Raw genomic sequence first — 21,549 nt, 5'->3', positions numbered from 1 at the left:
AAGAGGAATGTGGACAGATATGAAACAGCCAACCTCTGATCCAGCAAGCTATTTAGTAAACAAGGTATTTTGAGTGGACTTTCCATGGAAGCCACCTTTGAACCCTTGAAGAAAAGGCAGAAGCTAAATCTAATAAATAAAGTTTTGCAATGTTATTGCAAATTGGGGGAGGGCTTTAAAATGGCTGTTCATCTTTGTTTAAAACATCTCCCTCCCTCTTTACAGGTATTACCTACTGCTGGAGCTCCACACGATTCCCACAGGTGTGTAATACATTTCCTTTGGTGGTAGAGGCATTGACGGGGTCAACAACCTGAAACGCTTTCGGACTCTTGAGGCCAAAAATGTGTTTGTTTCCCACATACTTGTTGTCTTTATAGCTCATGGAAACTCAAATATTTAAGTCTTTGATCCAGGCATGGGTTTACACTCAGGCCTTCAGGGCTCTGGACCATGAAACTCTTGAGTGCTGCACATTGGGTGACTTTCAGCAAGTCACTGTCTTGGTTCAGCTTCCATGTGGAGGAGGGAATAGTCAATGATTTCCATCTGGGAATCTCTAAGGGTCTAGTCTCAAATGAGGAGGGACACTTCATTTGGGGTGTTTTTATGAGTAATAGAGAGCGCACTCCATCAACATGTATATCAGCATAATGGCCACATTCAAATGAAATAAAATGAATTGTCCATTTTTATTAAGGACAAAGCATTGAAGATGGTCTGTCCACCCACCCACCCATCCATCCTCTGTTTGTTCTTGGCAGTTTCTCCTAATTCACCCATAAAGTGGATTAAGATGAGAAATGTGACTAAATTCACTTGAGGACTGTGAAGGGCCTTGAATTTGAGTCTTTCTGGTCTATAACTCACTCTTTAACTGCTGCACAATCTAGATTCAGTTATGGACAACTGATCTATTTGGGAAGATCCCTTGTGATTTGTATATTAGGCACAACCAGATGTTCTGAGCTCCTTTTTTTTTCCTACCTAGCTTGCCCTTAAAACGGAGCTGCCCTTCCTTCCCCGATGAATTTGATCCCATAGCCGCAAAACAAGCAAAAGAAGAAGACCCCCAACGAGGTAAGGTGGAAGAGGCAGATGTCTTCTACATGCCCAAGGGCCTCATGGCCCAAGACAAAGCAAGGTCCACAGATGCATCTTTCTGTTCATTAACCACAATACTAACATGCCAGAGTGGCAAATTGGCAAATGGACAGGCAACTAAACTTGATTCTCTAGGATCCTGCCCACCCGTGTCCTTCATTGTCCCAACACAAGTTAAGGAGAGCAATTGATGGTTTCTTTTCCACTGGAAGGTGGTACTCTGGAGAAAGAAATGAAGCTCAGGGAGTCCATCAATCACTTTCCTTAATTTGTCCTAAAGACAGTAAATGGGACACGGTGGCTCAGTGGCTAAGATGCTGAGCTTGTCGATAGAAAAGGTCGGTAGTTCAGCGGTTCGAATCCCTAGTGTCGCGTAACAGCATGAGCTCCCGTTACTTCTGCCAATCTAGCAGTTCGAAAGCACGTAAAAAACACAAGTAGAAAAATAGGGACCACCTTTGGTGGGAAGGTAACAGCATTCCGTGCGCCTTTGGCATTTAGTCATGCCAGCCACATGACCACAGAGACATCTTTGGATAGCGCTGGCTCTTCGGCTTTGAAACAGAGATGAGCACCTCCCCCTAGAGTCGGGAATGACTAGCACTTATGTGCGAGGGGAACTGTTACCTTTTTAAAGACAATAAGCATGACATCATTCACCTGGCCTTTTTCTGAAGCAGAACAGGGACAAGCATTGAGGGCAGTGAAATTCATGTTGGTGTCTGTGCCCAGAGAGAGTACAGAAACATGGACTGTGTGGAATGAAGATGTAAGCAATGCAAAAAAGCTCCTAAGGACAGGAATGTGGGGCCTCAAAACAAAGACGTAATGGATTTGGGAGATTCTATAATGGAAGGAGAGAAATGGGGGGGGGGTGTTCCTTTTTCTGCATCGGCAGATTTATTTGACCATTATCTCTTGTGTCATTCAGTTCTACTCTATGTTCGACGGGAATCAGAGGAAGTTTTTGACGCTCTCATGCTGAAGACTCCCGATCTCAAAGGCTTGAGAAATGCGGTGAGTTTCTCTCCTTGGTCATCCTATGGCATGGAAGTTTGCTACTTTGGGATGAAGTGCTGAAGAAGGAGAAGGGCAACTTGGCAACTAGCTGGAGAAGGGCAACCAGCAGATCTCCACAAAAGGAAGGACAATTTGAGTCAGACTGTCTCCCATCCCAGATATTAATCTTTTCCTAGGTTTCTTTTGTTGTTGTTAGTTGTGAAGTCGTGTCCGACCCATCGCGACCCCCTGGACAATGTTCCTTCAGACCTTCCTGTCCCCTACCATCCTCTGGAGTCCATTTAAGCTCACGCCGACTGCTTCAGTGACTCCATCCAGCAACCTCATTCTCTATCATCCTGTTCTTCTTTTACCCTCAATCTTTCCCAGCATTAGGCTCTTCTCCAGTGAGTCCTTCCTTCTCATTAGGTGGCCAAAGTATTTGAGTTTCATCTTCAGAACCTGGCCTTCTAAAGAGCAGGCAGGGTTGATCTCCTCTAGGACTGACCGGTTTGATCGCCTCCAGTCCAAGGGACTCGCAGGAGTCTTCTCCAGCACCATAGTTCAAAGGCCTCAGTTCTTTGGCACTCAGCCTTTCTTATGGTTCAACTTTCACAGCCATACATTGCAACTGGGAAAACCATAGCCTTGACTATACGCACTTTTATTGATCTCTTTATCCTATTTTAATTTTAAAAATTTCTACAAGTTTGCTTAAATAATGGGAGGAAACAGCTACTGGATGTATTAAGAGATGGCTCCACTTAATCAATGTTGTACAATGATTCTGGTGCTGATAAAATAGAAAACCAATTTGAGGATGCTGCATTTTAAGGCCTTCCCTAAAGATATGTTTGGTTGGGATTATAACTAGCCCATTGGCAGCCTGACCTGGGAAATGGAGTCCATTTTGCATTAAACTAGAGTTTGCTAACTGATGGTTTATAGGAAAAGCCACATTTTGTTGGTTGTATTTCCACAAGATGGTGGGTCATGAATGGTGATTTCTATTCTTCAATGAGTATATTCAGTGGTGGGATTCAGCTGGTTTAGGCCGGTTCGGGGAAACCAGTTGTTAAATTGCTGGCTGGCCCTGCCCCTTCCCACCCCGCCCCTCCCAGGAGTCGTCCCCCCCCGCACCCAGTTTTTGCTCTCAGGAGGCTGCAGGGAGGCCTACTAGGCCTAAAACGGGGCACGGGGGGACGGCGCAGCCTCCCCGCACCCTGTTTATACTCCCAGGAGGCTGCAGGGAAGCCTACTAGGCCCAAAGCATGGTACGGGGGGCCGCCATGCCTCCCTGTGGCCCATTTTTGCTCCCAGGAGGGTGCAGGAAGCCAACCATATCACATGAAGAACTAGCATAGTGTATGAACCTCATGAATATAAACCATAGGGACAACCAGAGCTTAAAGAACAAATGGCTCCTACTTTTCAGTTCCTGTGAAAATTTGTGTTTCACCATCAAATTCTCCCCATGTCTAATTTGGTTCCTAAGACCTGTTTCTGGAGACTGTTTTCCTGTTCATTCTGTACTCTCTTTCTCTCTAGATTTTGCCTCTTTTAGCTTGGCTTGGCTGGAAGGTTCTCCCCCTTCTCTCTATCGCCCTGCACATTTGCTCAATGTTTAAAGAGCACACAATGCTTGAGCATATTTCTGTGATGTTTATCAGCACCGTTCCTGATAACCCTCAGCTTGGCTTTGCTGAGGCGGGGAATAAAGCAAACAATCTCCTGAAATGATCTGATAGCCATATTTATGGCTTTGCTTTATGCGTGTGTGTGTGTCTCTTTCTATGTGTGTGCCCTGCTTTTGCACACTTTCAAATTGGAAAAGAGCAAATAACAAATGTCTTTTTCTGAAATTGCCTCCTTGGGAGCTGTAGTTTTCCACACTAAAATGGTTTCTCTGCTTGCAGAAATGAGGCTGTAGCTTTCCCCAAAAAGGGATGGCTGAGAAGTAGAATAGAACACTGTAGAATAACAGAGTGGGAAGGGACCTTGGAGGTCTGCTAGTCCAACCCCTGCTTAGGCAGGAAACCCTATACCATTTCAGACAAATGGTTGCCCAATCTCTTCTTAAAAACTTCCAGTGTTGGAGCATTCACAGCTTCTGGAGGCAAGTTGTTCCACGGATGAATTGTTCTAACTGTCAGGAAATTTCTCCTTAGTTCTAAGTTGCTTCTCTCCTTGATTAGTTTCCATCCATTGCTTCTTGTCCTGCCCTCAGGTGCTTTGGAGAATAGTAAGAAACATGAATCTGGCCAAACCCACATATTGTTCTCCTCTAGAGAAGGGAATTGGGAGACCAGGTTTAAAATTGGCCCCAATACTGTATATCATATGTTTTAGGCTGGTCCTCAGACTGTGTGATGCTAAAATACCATTTGTTTGCTTTTGGCTTAGTACAATTTGTGAATCTTGACTTTGTGGCTTATTCAACAAATAATGACTAAAGCAAACTAAGCATGACCTGTGAACCATCGTTGAGTGTTGAAAGAACTTCACACCAAATGTTAGGAAGGTCTTCCTAAGGTACAAAATCTATTGTTCTACAGGCATAGAAGGTCAAGAATAAGCAAAAAAAAAAAAGAAGAAGTCACAATTGTGGCCAAATTGTGTAATCACAACATTGCGGCCACCCTCTTGATTTTTTTTTGTTGATCCTCTCCCAACTCCATGGGTATCCATGCATTGTTCTTGTGTTGCAAGAGAAGGTTTAAACCAGAGTTTCAGAAGGGAGAAATAAATGTTAGAAACAGAGATTAGTTTAAGCCAACATAATTCCATAACTAGAATAGGATTTGAACAGTTTTTTTCCTGGATCTCATTCTCTTTATCACCTAAGTAGGTTAGTTTTCAGCTCTCAGTTGTTTGATTTTGACATGGGAATCGCTTTGGGATGATGCAATTGCAACTGGTTAATGGTCAGAATCGAGTGAAACAACTGGGGAAGTATTATATGTACTGCAATACCAACCATGAGTTTTATAAGCCCAGGAATCCATTCATCGGAATATGCAGGTTAATGTAAACTATTCTTTTTTTCATTTTCCAGATTTCAGAAAAATATGGCCTGCCAGAAGAAAGCATCTATAAAGTCTACAAAAAGTGCAAACGAGGGTAAGTGATAGTCTTATTCCCTTGTATGACATTCCTGGTTCTTGGGCATGCAATGGGTCTAGCAAGTAGGCAAGAAAATGTCTACATGGAAAATAGGGTTTGGAAGCAATTAGAATGTATTAGCAATTAGTATGCACCTAAGACAAATTCCTTGTGTGTCCAATCATACTTGGCCAATAAAGAATTCTATTCTATTCTATTCTATTCTATTCTATTCTATTCTATTCTATTCTATTCTATTCTATTCTATTCTATTCTATTCTATAACTGTTGGCCAGCTTTCAGGTGCCTAGGGAAGGAATAGTATCAAATTAATTTGGAAGAAACGGTTGGCATATAAATTGAAAAAGGAGAAAGAAAAGAAACTGATGCACCAATTAATGGATGAAGAAGGAACACTTCATCAAAATTATGATAAAAAGAAACTGATTCAAAATTACTATGAAAAATTATATGATCAAGAGCAGGGGCAGATTTCAAAACCTGTCGCTACCAGTTCACTCGTGGGCACTCATGCATGCGCAATGCACAATGTAACCCGCCGCCGTCGCTACCTGTTCGCTCGATCTGGGGCAAACTGGTAGCAACCCACCACTGATCAAGAGACAGAAATTCTGCATGTCTTGATTAAGAGCAACCAGAATCTTACTGGATCCAGCCAAAGACTTATCTGGTTCAGCATTTCATGCAAACAACTACCCTTTCCTCCTTGCTGTGGCCCAACAGGTCGTCTTTAGAAATGCCCTCTGGCACAGGAGATTGTTGTCTTGTAAATTAATGATATTCTCAACTTTCCATCTGGAAACCTTTGTATGAGCATCAAGTGTGAGATGGGGACTATGATTAGCCATGTTCTTTGGCTACAGTCATAATCAAAATCATAAGTTTATTTGTCAAGCATATATAAGATAACAGGTAAAAGTATAAACATAATTTGAATACATGAAAAGAGTAAGTAAAAAGGAATATTAGGACAGGGACGGTAGGCACGCTGGTGCACTTATGCACACCCCTTATTCCCAGTGATGGAAGCTGCTTGCCTGGGTTTCAGTGGGCTTCCCCTGTGTCATTACTTTGGTGGAAGCCGAAATGACCTATAGAGATGTTTCTCAACCTCAGGAATTTAGATGGGTGGACTCCAACTCCCAAAATTCCCCCAGCCAGCATTGGGTTCATTGGAATGCAAGGTCATCGTGTGGCAGTTGTAATTTAGGGCGGTGTGTGACTGTAGCCAGGGCTGGCTTATTGAGTGAAGCATAATTAAGCCATGCCACGTGTAAGATAAAGCTTAGGTTACAGCTCCTGGGAGATCCACACCAAAAATTGAAATTCTCTGGTCAATTTTGAACCTCCACCCTCTCTCATCTTAGCTCAGTGATCCTCAACCTTGGCATTTTTCAGCTCCCAGAATTCCCCAGTCATTGGTGGCTAGGGAATTCTGGAGGTTGAACTTCATCTTAAAATTGCCAGGACTGAGAAACAGTCCTGACCTAGTCTATTTACAGGGATATTGTGAAGATAACATTGGAAGGAGAGTCCATTACTAGCTAGAGGATTCTGGGAGTTGAAATCCACACATTTTGAAATTTCCAAGGTTGAGAAACATCATATAAACACACACAGAGACCTGGGGGGGGAGGGGGGAAAGAGAGAGAGAGACAGGGAGGGAGAGAGGAAGAGAGAGACAGAGATGGAGATGGAGGGAGGGAGAGAGAGAGACAGAGAGGGAGAAAGGGAGGGAGAGGGAGGGAGAGAGAGAGGGAGAGGGAGAAAGAGACGGAGAGGGAGGGAGGGAGAGAGGGAGAGAGAGACTGAGATGGAGGGAGGGATAGAGAAAGGGAGGGAGGGAGAGAGAGAGAGGAAGGGAGGGAGGGAGGGAGAGAGATAGAGAGGGAGAGAGACAGAGAGAGAGGGAGAGAGGGAGGGGGAGAGAGGGAAGGAGGGAGAGAGAGACAAAGAGAGACGGAGATGGAGGGAGGAAGGGAGAGAGAGAATCACATTGTCCTAACTAAGATGGGAAATCATTTTTGTTCTAGCTTAGATTATTTTAATAAATTTGAACCCCTTCCACACTAGGAGCTGAAGTTCAATCCACCTGGACATGGGTTGAACTTCAGCTCCTATTTGGGGTACAGCTGGCATTGGGCATTAAGAGTCAAAGCCTTGGGAAAGGGCCAAAGCTTGCATTTCTGCTTTTGCAATCTTGTTCCAGTTGGCTTCTACATACTGTGCCTTTTATTTTTAAAATATGAAGTTGTCCGGTGGGGGATTTAAAAAAAAGCCCGAGGAAGAAGTGTGTGTGTGTGTGTACATAGTGCATGGAGTGGTCTGGGGAATTTAACAGATACGTTGTTATCTCCCCAGGCAATGGCCCGAGGTCACCCTGTTTGGGTTTATCTTTATCATCAGGGCACCATTGTTTGTTTGTTTCTCAAAACCAGCAGGATTGGAGTAACCCTTAGGCTTAGAGTGGCAGATAATGCTGGAATAGAGCAGTTTTGGGAGGAAAATCTGTACTGGATTCCACAAACTGGGCTAATTTATAAACTACAAATATAACATTTACTGGTTGGGGATGCTAGCATTTCAGCAAGGGCAACTACAGCTTGGCTATATAGTCAGAACAAACCAGTGGTGAAATCCAATTTTTTTTTACTACCGGTTCTTTGGGCGTGGCTTGGTGGGCGTGGCAAGGGAAGGATACTGCAAAATCTCCATTCCCTCCCCACTCCAGGGGAAGGATACTGCAAAATCCCCATTCCCTCCCCACTCCAGGGGAAGGATACTGCAAAATCCCCATTCCCTCCCCATTCCTGGGGAAAGGATATTGCAAAATCTCCATTCCCACCCCACTCTGGGGCCAGCCAGAGGTGGTATTTGCCGGTTCTCTGAACTACTCAAAATTTCCACTACCGGTTCTTCAGAATCTGTCAGAACCTGCTGGATTTCACCCCTGGAACGAACAGAGGGCTTCAATATTACAGCACCTTTCTCTCTAAGTCAGGGGTGTCCAACCTTGACAAATTTAAGACTTGTTGACTTCAACTCCCAGAATTCCCCAGCCAGTATGGGAGTTGAAGTCTACAAGTCTTAAACTTACTAAAGTTGGACACCCTGCTCTGAACCCAAGATTGACACTATTCTGGGGAAGGTTGTTGTTATACAAAATGATGCAGGCTTGGAACAAAAACCCAAGTTTCGTTTATACAGCAAAGGGATGTGAGCTAGAAGCAGAGGTGGGTTGCAGTAGGTTCTGACCAGTTCTGGAGAACCGGTAGTGGAAATTTTAAGTAGTTCAGAGAACCGGTAGTAAAAATTCTGACTGGCTCTGCCCCCATCTATTCTGTGTTCCCAAGTCCCAGCTGATCGGGAGGAAATGGGGATTTTACAGTATCCTTCCCCTGCCATGTCCACAAAGCCACACCCAACAAGCCATGCCACGCCCACCAAGCCACACCCACAGAACCGGTAGTAAAAAAATTTGAAACACACCACTGGCTAGAAGTGATAATTTAGGAACAGGATCTTTTTTTTTTTTTTATTGAAAAAGTTTTACAAATACATTTTCTCCCCAGTTTCCCCCCCCCAGCCCTCCCTATCCCCCCCCTAACCCTCCCTAACCCTCCCCTCCCCCCAGGATTTCCACAAAATATAATCCAAATCAAAATCACATTTTATAAAACTTGAACCCCTCCACCCCCTGTATATTATTCAAATCTTGACAAAATTCATTTATTCTATCCCTATACAATACATTCAGTTAAAAGCTATCTGATATTTCCTAGTTTGATATTTATTCTGCACATAATCTCTCCACTTTTTCCACTCCCATACATAAGGAACAGGATCTTAAAATCCTTACAGAAAACACTAACCCCCACCCCACCCCAAGGCACAATTATTGTAATAAGCAGCAAATTTCACACCTGGGACCTTTAGGAATGGAACATAAATCTGGTTTGGGTTTGATGGAAATTGAAGTTTGGGAAGGGTACCAGTAGTTCACTGGAGCCAAGAGTGGTATCTCCAACAAATAAAATTTAGAAATACAAGTTCCTTGCTAGTTCATACCTGAGCTAATTCATAGGACCTAGTTCCATGATGGCGAACCTATGGCATGCGTGCCAGAGGTGGCACGCAGTGCTCTCTCCAATGGCACGCGATCTGTTGCTGCAGTTCAGCTCTGCTGCGCATGTGTGCATGCCTCCTGCCAGCCAGCTGGTCTTCGGGGTCTCTGCTGCACATTCGCGTGGGGTGTGTGGGGTGGCTGTGCACATGTGCGGGGGAGAGGGCACATGTGCAGGGGGGGGTGAGGGGGGCCCCTGTGCCCCATGTGCAGGGGGCCCCCGTGCATATGTGTGGGGGGTCCAGGCAGGGGGCCGCACACACATTCATGTGGGGGAGCGCATGTCCAGGGGGGGCGCACGCAATGCATTTTGGGGGTTCGGGCACACACGCGCTTTGGGCACTCGGTCCAGAAAAGGTTAGCCATCACTGACCTAGCCACCTCTCACCAAATATTTTCCGCTTACGTAAGAACTGAGTAGCCGCTTAAAAATCTTTTGCATTCCACTTTGCAACTGAGTCTGAAGGATACATAAGCCGGATAGCAGGGGTGGGTGGTAGATCGCCGCTAATCTTTTGTTTCCCCCTTTCTCTCCTCCACCTCTCAGTCTGGTCAGACAAAGAGCATAATTGGGCAGGGGGTGGACCGCCCATCCTTCCGCTAATCTTGTTGTGTCTGGATAACTGCAATCCGTAGCCCCATCACAGAGACTGGAGGTTTTGTTCTTACTTCTAGCAACTCATACAATCCCAGACCCTCTCAGTCAGGGCTTCCGTTTTCCAGTTATGGTGCTGCTCCAGATGGCTTGGTCCTCAAATATCTTGATTCCAAAATGGAATTTCAGCAAAAGCAATCGACAGCTTAAAAGGCCATTCTGTTTAGAGCTTTTTCTCCCAGGCTCCTATTATGGCACAAGCCTGCCCCTGTACCTGAGTAATTGCCCAACCAAGTAACTTCATCGCTGCTAGGAGGAATGGGGTTTGCTCCAGGGGTGGGTTCTAAATTTTTTTACTACCGGTTCTGTGGGCGTGGCTTATTTTGTGGGTGTGGCTTGGAGGTCATGTGACTAGATGGGCATGGCTAGCTGGTCAGAGTCATTTCTGGAAGGTCCTTGCACTTATGACCAGTCCTCGTGCTTACGACCCGACTCATTTGTTTGCTTTTAACACTGATCAGCTGTAGGACGGCCCTTTGAAACCCCGCGGCAAGAGTTTAAACCGGTTTTTTTCCCTCTAGTCATCAGCTGGGACTCAGGAGGCAGCAATAGATTGGGGGTGGGACCAAATAAAAGGTAAGAATAACATGGGAGGGCTGGGGGGGGAGAACCAGTTCGGTGACGTGATATCGTCACCGCTACCGGCTCGGCCGAACCGGACCGAACCGGGAGGAACCCACCACTGGTTTGCTCTCTGTTTATATACAGGTGGATTGCCAGTAATGGTGGGAGTGTTGCATTCTTCTTGATAGTTCCTTGATTAGGCTACTGTTTCCTGTTTAATAGTTTGTATTGAGTTGGTAGTTCCTTGACTGGGGTATTGAGAGCTATAATTGCACTCAAGAACGAACTAAAGGGCCACCATCAGTGAGTTGTTGGACAGCATTACTTGGTCTGTTGTGTGGATGTTCGGGTGGTTTAGGGGTGGGGAATTGTGGTGGGTGGAAGTGTGTTTGGGGATTGTTATGTGTGTTGGACCTGGTCTTTGGGTGTTAAGTGAATTTCGTTGTATGGGTATACTGTGTATACACGTACAATGGCAATGAATTTATTTATTTATTTATTTATTTATTTATTTATTTATTTATTTATTTATTATTTACTGTAATGAAACACCTGCAAGAAAACAACCAAACTCAGAGAGCACTAAAACAGAGGTCTCCAACCTTGGCAACTTTAAGCCTGGAGGACTTCAGCTCCCAGAAATCACTCAAGTCAACCTTTCATTCCTAAAGTGGGATTAGAATTCACGGTCTCCAGGTGATCGGGCCAAAGTCACAAAGTCAATTTTCATTCTTAAAATGGAACTAAGAACTCAGAGTCCCTGGCTTTCTACCCTGATATTTTAACCATTAAAATGGGCTCTTTAGTTAAAACCCTATGAAGACTTTGCCTTCTGGACCAGGGGTCTCCAACCTTGGCAACTTTAAGTCTGGAGGACTTCAGCTCCCAGAAATCACTCAAGTCAACCTTTCATTCCTAAAGTGGGATTAGAATTCACGGTCTCCAGGTGATTGGGCCAAAGTCACAAAGTCAATTTTCATTCTTAAAATGGAACTAAGAACTCAGAGTCCCTGGCTTTCTACCCTGATATTTTAACCATTAAAATGGGCTCTTTAGTTAAAACCCTATGAAGACTTTGCCTTCTGGACCAGGGGTCTCCAACCTTGGCAACTTTAAGCCTGGAGGACTTCAACTTCAAGAATTCCCCAGCCAGCTTTGCTGGCTGGGGAATTCTGGAAGCTGAAGTCCTCCAGGCTTAAGGTTGCCAAGGTTGGAGACCCCTGCACTAAAAGACCCCTGGCTGGAAAGTTAGTGGAAGACTGTCAAAGCTGGCTGGGGAATTCTGGGAGTTGAAGTCCTCCAGGCTTAAAGTTGCCAAGGTTGGAGACCCCTGTTCTGGAAAACTCTTGACTACATCTAGATGTCAATCCTCTCCCTCATTGAAGATCACTCTTGGTGGATTTTTTTCCAACCCAACCATGTCAAAGCATGGATCCATTCCGAAGTCCATGTTTTCTTAACAGAACTCTGGAGGTTCTTAGCGGTAAACTGTGGGGCCAACAGAGGAGCCTTACCATTGCACATCTTTGGAGATTTGAAAAATGAACATTTGGGATGAATAAGACCGGCTGGGTTTCCAAGTCACTTTGGGTCTTGCCAAAGTTGGAGACCCCTGATTTAGGTCATGGTTGTCCCAAAGGTGTTTTTCCAAAAGGCAAGTGAACTTTCTTGCTGTTTTCTTTGAACATGTTTTGCTTCTTATCCGAGAAGAGAACTGAAGAAGCACCTTTGAAAAAACACCTTTGGGACATTCCCTTCATTGCTTCCTCCCACTTCAACCCACCTTTCTGGGTCTTTTAATGCCTCCAAGCTATTTCTGAATATAGGGCTTTTTTCAGGAGCATGCTAGACCCCTGGCAGGTGACAAGAAACCTGAAGACACCTCCTTTCTCCTTCACCCCATGTCCCCTTTAGTACCACCCAGTGTGTGTCTGTGTGACTGAAGGAAGGCCGAACCTGACTTTCTAAGCATCTGTCTAAATTCACCCCACCCTGCCTCACCCCACCTTAAAGACAGTAATTGATGTCCAGGAGGTGACATTCAATGGGAGGGGAAGCAAAGCCAATCCTGTTCCTTAACCTGGTCCGCCATAAATAAGCAAGGAGAAGTTCCTTGGGCTGTTGTCAGTCTTGTTGCTGTGGCAGAATATAGCTTGGCACTGAGCAGCACAATTTATATAATTAACTGCCAGCTCGAGACCAAGCGGATGACGCTTCAACATGTCATCTGAAAGTGAGTTTCTGGTAGCCTGAACGTCCCTTGCTGAGAGTCATTGCAGAACTTTATGCATTATTTTAACAACTGGAGATTTCATGGTTTAATTAAACAAGACTCCACTAATAATCCCAGTAAAACAGGTGCTAACGTGGCACAAAAAACATATGTAGCTAAAACTGAGCTGGAAAGATCTTGCTCTAACTTGCAAAGTATTTCGTAGGTGGTACCTGGAAGTCGCTGAGAAGCCGTGCCTATGTGGCTCTTACATTTACTCTCTTTTTTTTTTTAAAAAAATTGTGCTTTCCAGAAAACCTGCTACTGAGGCGTCATTGAGAAGAGAGGCGGGTTTTAGCGAGTGAAAAGATAGGTGGGAAAAAATTTAAAAGAGGAAGATAGTGACAGATTCAAGCAAAACGAGCCAGCTATAAGCAGCATCTCAGCCCGCCAATTCAAAACAGGTGTTGCTTTTAACTTCCTATTCCTTCGACGCCCTCACTGCAAGAACACATTTTGTACGCGCTTCACGTGACATCATCAAATACTCGCTTTCATATGTTTCAATGAAGATTGGTGAATTATTGAAGAGATCTTTGTGGGGTTTCTATCTTTCAACCTGGTGATATAAGTAACAGCAACACAAATTGATGTATTCCTCCGATATCAACCTATGTGGGGGTTTTTTTTGGCTAAGTATTTTTAAAATGAACCTTTTGAATTCAGGAAGCTTCCCCAGAATTCTGCCTTGCTGTTGCCTGGGAAGGCAGTTTTTGGCTCTCGCCTTATTCACATCTGCACCCCAGTATGTAAAATTTGTTACTACCGGTTCTGTGGGCGTGGCTTGGTGGGGGGGGTAATGTAACTGGGTGGGCATGGCCAACTCTTTTTTTAACTTTTAAAAGCACTTTTTCTACAACCTCGAGGTTGTAGAAAAAATGCTTTTAAAAGTTTTTTTAAAAAAGCCTCTGATGATCGCGCGGCTCAGCTGGGCATGGGGGGTGGTGCAGGGATTTTTGCTACCGGTTCTCCGAACCACCCACCACCATCGCTACCGGATCGGGCGAACCGGTCTGAACCAGAAGCTTTTCATCCCTGCTGCACCCCCATTTCTGCCATTGGCAAAGGGGTGCATGAAGGATAGCCTTACTACTAGAAAGGAAGCGGCTACTCTGCCCTGTTTGCTGAAAAACGAACCCTTGCACAATCCTGGTGGGAATCCTTTGGTTCTCCTCCATGGAGGACAGGCTGGCAAAGCATCTTGATTGCCTTGATTGTGAGCCCTCCAGCTTTGGGGGCGGGTGGGTGGGTGTAGGGGGGGGCGAGTTTCATTCCATGGGAACCAGCTTGCAAAGGGTTTCCAGAGTGGCGTCAGGGAAAAAAAAAAAGAAAAGCGCTGTGCCTCTGAATCGCCTCGGGTACTCCCAGCAAACCGCAGCTCGTCTCCCCCAGCCTGTCTCTTTGCAAGCGCCAAGCACTCTCTCTCCCCCCCCCCCGGTTCTCCTGGAGTCCTTGCAGGGAAGGAGATGCAGCCAAGCAGCCCAGGTTTTTCTCCGGCTCCTTCCCCATCGATGCTTGGCAGATGAGCTCATGTTTGCCTTGGCCCACGTCCAAGGCCTGGGCTTAAAAGACTGAGAGGCAGCCAAGTTCAGGATGGTGAGAAGGTGTGCCTGGGGCAGGGGCTTTGAAAAGAGCTGAGAAGGAGGGCTGGCTGTGGGGGAATGGACGCCCTTTTTAAAGAGGATAGCCTAGCCTCCTCCAAGAATGACACCAGAGATGGGTTTCAGCAGGTTCTGACCAGTTCTGGAGAACCGGTAGCGGAAATTTTGAGTAGTTCGGAGAACCGGCAAATACCACTTCTGGTTGGCCCCGCCCCCATCTATTCTCTGCCTCCCGAGTCCCAGCTGATCGGGAGGAAATGGGGATTTTGCAGTAATCTTCCCCTGCCACCCCCACCAAGCCACCCCCATAGAACCGGTAGTAAAAATAATTGGAACTCACCACTGAATGACACCTTCCAGAAACATCAGAACAACAGCTCTCAGAATGGCCATCCACTGGCTGGGTGGTTTGGGACTTCTCTGCAGGTAGTCCTTGGCTCACAACTTCTGCTGCTAAGGGAGGGAATCGTTAAGGGAGCCGTGCCTGATTTGTTGCTGCAGTCGTTAAGCAAACCGCTGGGGTTAAATTAAGCAAATCTGGCTTTTTCCACTCAAGTTTGCTTGTTGGAAGGTGGCTGGGAAAGTCGCAAACGGTGGTTGCGTGTGATTTATTTTATTTTATTTTATTTTGAATTTGTATACCGCCCTTCTCCCTGAGGACTCAGGGCGGTGAACAGCCAAGTAAAAACATCAAATACAAATATTAAAATACAGTTAAAAAATATATATAAATTTGGCCCCATTAATTAAAAACGATAAACAAAACAATTAAAAACACTTAAAAAAAAAATTAGGCCAGCCCGGCTTGTTGGAAAAAGAAGGTTTTAAGGGCGCGGCGGAAGGCACTGAGGTCATGGATTCTCCTTATCTCTGGGGGCAACTGATTCCAGAGGGTGGGTGCCCCCACAGAGAAGGCCCTCCCCCTGGGGGGTCACCAGCCTGCATTGTTTGGCTGATGGCACCCCGAGGAGGCCCTCTCTGTGGGAGCGCACAGGTCGATGGGAGGTTGTCGGTAGCAGCAGGCGGTCTCGAAGATAGCTAGGCCCTATGCCATGGAGCGCTTTAAAGGTGATAACCAACCAATGATCCTAGGATACTGCAACTATTGTAAATATATGCTAGTTGCAAGGGACCTGAATTTTGATTATGTGAACGCGGGGAGACGCTGCAACAGTTGTAAGTGGAAGTGGTTGTAAGTCGTTTTTTTTTTCAGTGCCTTCGTAAGTTGGTCACTAAACAAAATGGACACAAGTCAAGGACTACCTGTAGTCCCACTGTATTTAGAAGGCATTGATTTTGGGCAGGCTGGAGTAGTAGACCTTCTCATAGCATGCCACCCACTTGGAGAATCCCTTGTGGAACCACATTATCCAAGCTGGTGGGTAGTTGCATGGCACTACCTAGCTAAGCCCAGCCTAGTGGGAGCCTCAAACCATTCTCAAGATCTTCCTAGCCTAAGAGGGACCCAGTGAAACAACAATCCAGGGAAGCCCTCAAAGAAAATATCCTTTCCAGTATGGGGCTAAGGGACAGGATGCCCATCTTCCTTGGCCAAACTCTGCAGGCAGGAGAGCTGTTTACAGGGGTGGGCTGCTGGGGGTTCGGGAGAACCTCTAGCTAAGATTCTGTGCAGTTCGGAGGACCCCCATATCCCACTCCTAACCGGCCCCCTCCACCCCATCCTGCCCCTCCCAGGAGTCCCCACATGGCCCGTTTTGGATGAAAGCAAGTGCAGGGTGTGTAGGCTCAGGGAGGGTGAAAAACAGGCCTACCGGAAGTTCGGGAAGACCAGAAACGGGCCTGTTTCCGGTCTCCAAAGGGCCTCCAGAACCTGGGGAGGCTGTTTCCGCCCTCCTGGAGGTGTGAGGAAAGCCTCCAAAGCCTGGGGAGGGCAAACACACACACACACCCGCTGTCGTGGTGCAGGAGGCTGACTAGGCCACACCCACCATGGCCACGCCCACCCAGCAACCAGGCAGAGAACCCCTTGCTAAAATTTTTGAAGCCCACCCCTGGCTGTTGACGTCACCAGTTGTGCATCTGGGTCCCTTCTGGAAGTTCCTTCCTTAGATGGATGCAGCTCTGATCCTCTGATCCTAAAGCAACCTCTCTTTTTTTCCCCCCCCTCCTGGAGACGGCAGTGTAGATATAAAGTATATGTGCCAAATTTCTATTTGAGGAAAAGGGGAAAAAAAAGTTGCTCCATTCTGCAAAAACCAGGAAAAGCTACATACTGCCAAGTCATGGTTACTTGTCTGCATGAATGTCCTGCTTTGCACCTCGGATGACAATTCAATTTATCAATCAGTGCTGCAGTTGAGAAATACAAAATATGATAGTAATTCAACCAGTTCCTGGCTTTGTGGCTTTGGGATTTTCCCTCCTAACTTGGAAGCCAGTTGACTGGCTGGCTGGGATTGTGTTCCAAAAACCCACAAGTTGAGATGAACAGACTCCATTGCCGGCTGGGTCTGAAGCCTCGGCACCAGTTTCCTGGGCACAATATGTGGAGGTGTGAAGCTGTCTGAAATGTAGAGGTGTTGGGATGTTTGGAGCAAAGAGACTGGAGGCAAGAGGGTTAATAAAGTGCAGCTCACCAAGGATTTTGCTTGTTAATAAAATGCATTTGTTGAAAAAGAGACTACCAAGCTCGTTCTGATGGTTTGCTTTGGGGTTGCATGATTGTCTCACATGTAAGATGATTATGGATGGCTTTCATTCTTTTGCCATTTAGCGATTGATACATCAGGCTGCTGATATATGGCATATATCTATGTCTATATATGTATATCTATATGTATATCTATCGATATATATATATATATATATATATATATATATATATATATATATATATATACTGTATGTATATATACGTATATGTATAAATATATATACGTGATGGCTCAGTGGGTAATCTGCCAACCTAGCAGTTCAAAAGCACGTAAAAAATGCAAGTAGAAAAATAGGGACCACCTTTGGTGGGAAGGTAACAGCATTCCGTGCACCTTTGGCGTTGAGTCATGCCGGCCACATGACCACAGAGATGTCTTCGGACAGCGCTGGCTCTTCGGCTTTGAAACGGAGATGAGCACCGCCCCCTAGAGTTGGGAACAACTAGCACATATGTGCGAGGGGAACCTTTACTTTTACCTTTATATTCATTGTTGGAAGACGTGGTATTAATTAATTGCAGTAGACAATTTGTACAAATATTAAATATGACACTGGGAGCAAATGGAGCAAAGGATGGATGGATGAAGGAATGAATGAATGACATTCAAGCAGCCGAGTTATATCATGAAACATAAGATGGCTGTTTTCAGAGTCTGCCTTTTCCCTTCAAGTGACAGGAATTACCTTCAAGTATATTGGCTGCAGATGACAAGAAACATAATTCCAAAAAAATCTCATTTTATTCTACCATATCCCATAACTATATCCATGCTTTGTTTTGTTTTATTGTAATCACTACACTGTTAATGAAGGAGTCAAAGACAGAATAGTAGTACAAAATGTTCTCAGTGCTTGCTTTTCTGTCTGAAAGTTCCTCCTGGCTCACTCACAAAAATCCCACGTATCCCAAGAACATCAGGTTGGGTGGGAAGAGCTCTTAGAACAAATCTCCATCTTCCTCTGGAAATGGCTGGATTCTCCCCTCTATGGAAGACTATCAAGCGATATCCGGCAGTTTTCTCTTCTCCTATTCTGCCCAGCCTTAACTTTGGACCTTGTATTGTTGTTGATATCCAACGATAGCATTCAGCTGACTAACCCTTCCGTTGTTTTCTTCTCTCCCAGCATCTTGGTAAACATGGACAACAACATAATCCAACATTACAGCAACCATATGGCTTTCCTCCTCGATGTGGTGGAAGCTGAGGAGAAGTTCCAGGTGACCCTCAAGGAGCTCTGAAGACTTCAAAACCTGCACTTCTGTGGGATGATTGACAGCGGGGCGGAGTTTCACTCTCCTTCTGCGCAAGCCCAACCCATCAGTTTGGAGTATTTGACTGGTCCGCGACCCCCTTTGAAGGGGGAGAAGTAACCAGAGATGGTGGCCGAGCTCTACATGTGAAGAGGGTGTAGAAGATCCATTCTCAATGTGAATGTGGAACTTCTCTCCATTATTGTTACTACTGTTGCTATTGTTATTATTATTGTTATTATTTTATACTATATTATGATGCCGGTTGTCTGCCAGACCGAGAATTCTAACCTTTTTTCCCTGTTCCAAACTTAGGGGGAAAAAAGCTCTTGTCAGGTAGCAGTGCCTAAATCTCCTTTGTTTTGCTTTTTTGGAAATGGTTTAGTGTCAACTCTTGGGGCCAGGAGGAAAAACCAAGTTCTAGACATGGTGAATTTTCAAACTAGCTTCGAAGACGCAGCCCTGCAGCTCCTCTCATCCTACGTCCCTTCTTGCCTCAGAGGCCTGGATGTCCCCATCCAGAGCAACCGTGACTGTTTTATACATTTCCGATGCCTTTTTGTTATTTTATAAATATCCAAACATGTGCACGTGTATAAATATATCTTGTTTTATATATTGACATGGAGGAAAGTACAGCATTTCAAAACCAGCTGCCTCACAGTTCCCTCCCCCACTCCCCGGGCTGTCTTTCCCCTTCCACCCTTCTTCGTTCATTTTTCTAACTTTTTTTTTTTTTTTTGTATATTCTATTGTAATAAAGATTCAGTGACAAGAAATGAAGCCTGGCATAATGTAGCTCTGAGGAGAGAAGCAAGTTTTCACGATTCATTAAAATACACTGATTAAAAAGGCCTAAAAATCAAGATGGCGGCCACAACTACCCTGTTTCCCCCAAAATAAGACATTCCCCTGATAATAAGCCCAGTCGGACTTTTGAGCTAATGGCAATAAGGCCAAGCGCTTATTTCAGGGTTCCAAAAAAATATATATAATACAGGGTTTTATTTTCGGGGAAACATGGTAGGCGATCGCATCCTTTTTGCATGGAGGTAAAAAGGGGTAGAGTTTTGAACGCATGGTTGTGGTAGCCATTTTGACTTTTTTTTTTTCTTCCCGTGGAACCCCTGGTGTAGCAATGGATCGCAACCTTTATCACTCTCCTGTGTGTGTGTTTGTGGGTACGCCATCTCTTGTTCTTGGGGGAGAAGCTTGGAGGCAATTAAAATCCATTCCTACATGACCTAAGCCAGTAATGTCAAACCTTTTCGGCACCAAGCGCCCAAACCAGTGTATGCACAGGCCAGAGGACCAGAAACTCAAAAACCAGCTGGCCAGCTGCTCTTCGGGTTTCCAGGGCTCCGGCACACGCAAAGATCAGCTGGCCGGTGCACATGCGTGCACCATAAGAGTAGCTGGCGATGCCCCGTGTGCCCATAGAGAGGGCTCTGCATATTCACCATCATGGACCTAAGCCATCTCTCTTTGTTCCGGGACAATTCAGGAATCCAATAGAAGAGAATATCTGTAGCTCGGGATGGAACTGTGGAGTTCCTGGTGCCCTCAGAGCTCAAGGGTTGGGTTGTTTGCAGACATTTCATGACCCAACTGAGTCGTATATCATCAGTTCCAGGTGACATCACCATCTTACCTAGACAATGTCCCCTAGTTGGGTAAGGAAACATCTGCAAGCAAACCACCAAGCTCAGCGAACACCAAGAACTTCACAAATCAGATTTGCTACATTGCTGCAGGAAGCTAAATTGACTCCAAGAAAACTTTGAGAAATATGGGCTGTGAGCAGATCTTAATTCATCCATTCATGGCCATAACTGGTACGGCTGGGCTGGAATAAAAAGAGAAGTTAAACAGCACATTTACCTCTGCACAATACAGGTAATCCTTGACTTGTTGCTTGGCGACCGTTTAACATTCCAGCGGACCTATCTGGGCTATTTACAACCTGGATTCGAATTTCCAACGGTTGGGCCCCCGTTGTGGTCAGGTGACTGAACTTTGGCTGCTTGGCAACCAGGTGTATTTATGGCCATTTGCAGCAACCAATGGTCACATGACCACATTTTTTTGCCCATGGACTTCTGCTTTTTTGTGGCAAAACTGATTTATAGCAAATCATGGGTTGATTTAATTGATGCAAAAAACCTGCTTTAACAGCCATCACAACTCTTGAACATGTGGGTTCCGTTACAGTCGTAACCCAAGGACTACCTTTATCCCAACCTTGTCCTTCAGTTAATGAGGCTATGAATAAAGAGTCTTCTTTGCGAAGAGGGGGCGATGGGCAGCTACGTAAATTTGATTGGTAAACAAACAAATAAAAAATGGTCCCTGACAACTGAACTTGAGGGCCAAAGGAAAGGATGGCAAAGAGGAGCAGCAACAGAGGGAAGAATAAAAAGCTCGGAATTCTGGGTGGAAAATGTCAGGAAGAATTCAGTGGAACAGGTTTGACAAGGAAAAAAAAAAGCCTTCAGAAGTGAAGAAGCTTCTTGGGTGAGAGGCGAATCATAGGAATAAAAAAATGAGAAAGCTCAGTTGCCTTTTGGAAAAGCACTTTTGATACAACTATGATCTGGAGCAGGGGTCTCCAACCTTGGCAACTTTAAGACTTGTGGACTGCTGGCTGAGGAACTCTGGGAGTTGAAGTCCACAAGTCTTAAAGTTGCCAAGGTTGGAGACTCCTGACCTGGAGGATTGAGAATCTCCACAGACATTCCCAAATGACCGTTTTGCCCTTTTCCCAAAGGGGTCTCCAGGTTGAGGTTAAAAACCAAAAGAAAATGGCAGTCAGAATGGTGTCATCAAAGCTCTGGCCCATTTTATGTGTCGGATATTGGTTTTTTTAATCGCCACCTATGAGTGCCCTTGCCTTTTCCTGTTGGTTCACCAGTGAACATCTAAGCACGCATTTGCAAAAGCTGGAAACGGATCTGGGTGGACCTGCCTGTCACCTAACAGGGAAGCAGCACTTCAGTCTTATTGATTCTGGTTTAGCATGTTCAAGGAACGTGGTGACTGCTATTACCAGGGAAGTTATGATTTCCCGCACAGTTGTGCAACTTTGCCCAGGAGGATGGCCGTCGTTCCTTCAACCGTTCTCCCGGGAGCTGCTTGCCCAGAAGAAAAACTAAATATGACATGCTTTCATTGACACCTAAA

At 45.3% G+C, this 21,549-nt stretch overlaps 1 protein-coding gene across 1 annotated transcript in view; it reads left to right on the top strand.

Moving 5' to 3' along the window:
- Window positions 1-18,357, top strand: part of GRHL3 (grainyhead like transcription factor 3) — a 39,310-nt gene extending 20,953 nt beyond the window's left edge. Inside the window, exons 11-15 of the mRNA XM_070949528.1 lie at window positions 226-263; window positions 992-1,080; window positions 2,036-2,121; window positions 5,159-5,223; window positions 18,243-18,357. Coding sequence (XP_070805629.1) covers window positions 226-263; window positions 992-1,080; window positions 2,036-2,121; window positions 5,159-5,223; window positions 18,243-18,357 — 393 coding nt within the window. The remainder of the gene's footprint in view (window positions 1-225; window positions 264-991; window positions 1,081-2,035; window positions 2,122-5,158; window positions 5,224-18,242) is intronic.
- Window positions 18,358-21,549: the final 3,192 nt, after the last annotated feature.

The sequence above is a fragment of the Pituophis catenifer genome, unplaced genomic scaffold, assembly GCF_029215685.1.
Source record: "Pituophis catenifer annectens isolate HBS135680 unplaced genomic scaffold, rPitCat1.0.hap2 SCAF_9, whole genome shotgun sequence".
In the NCBI taxonomy this organism is placed as follows: domain Eukaryota; kingdom Metazoa; phylum Chordata; class Lepidosauria; order Squamata; family Colubridae; genus Pituophis; species Pituophis catenifer.
Note: the sequence above shows the minus strand (reverse complement) of the source record. Positions and strands in the feature narration are given on the sequence as shown.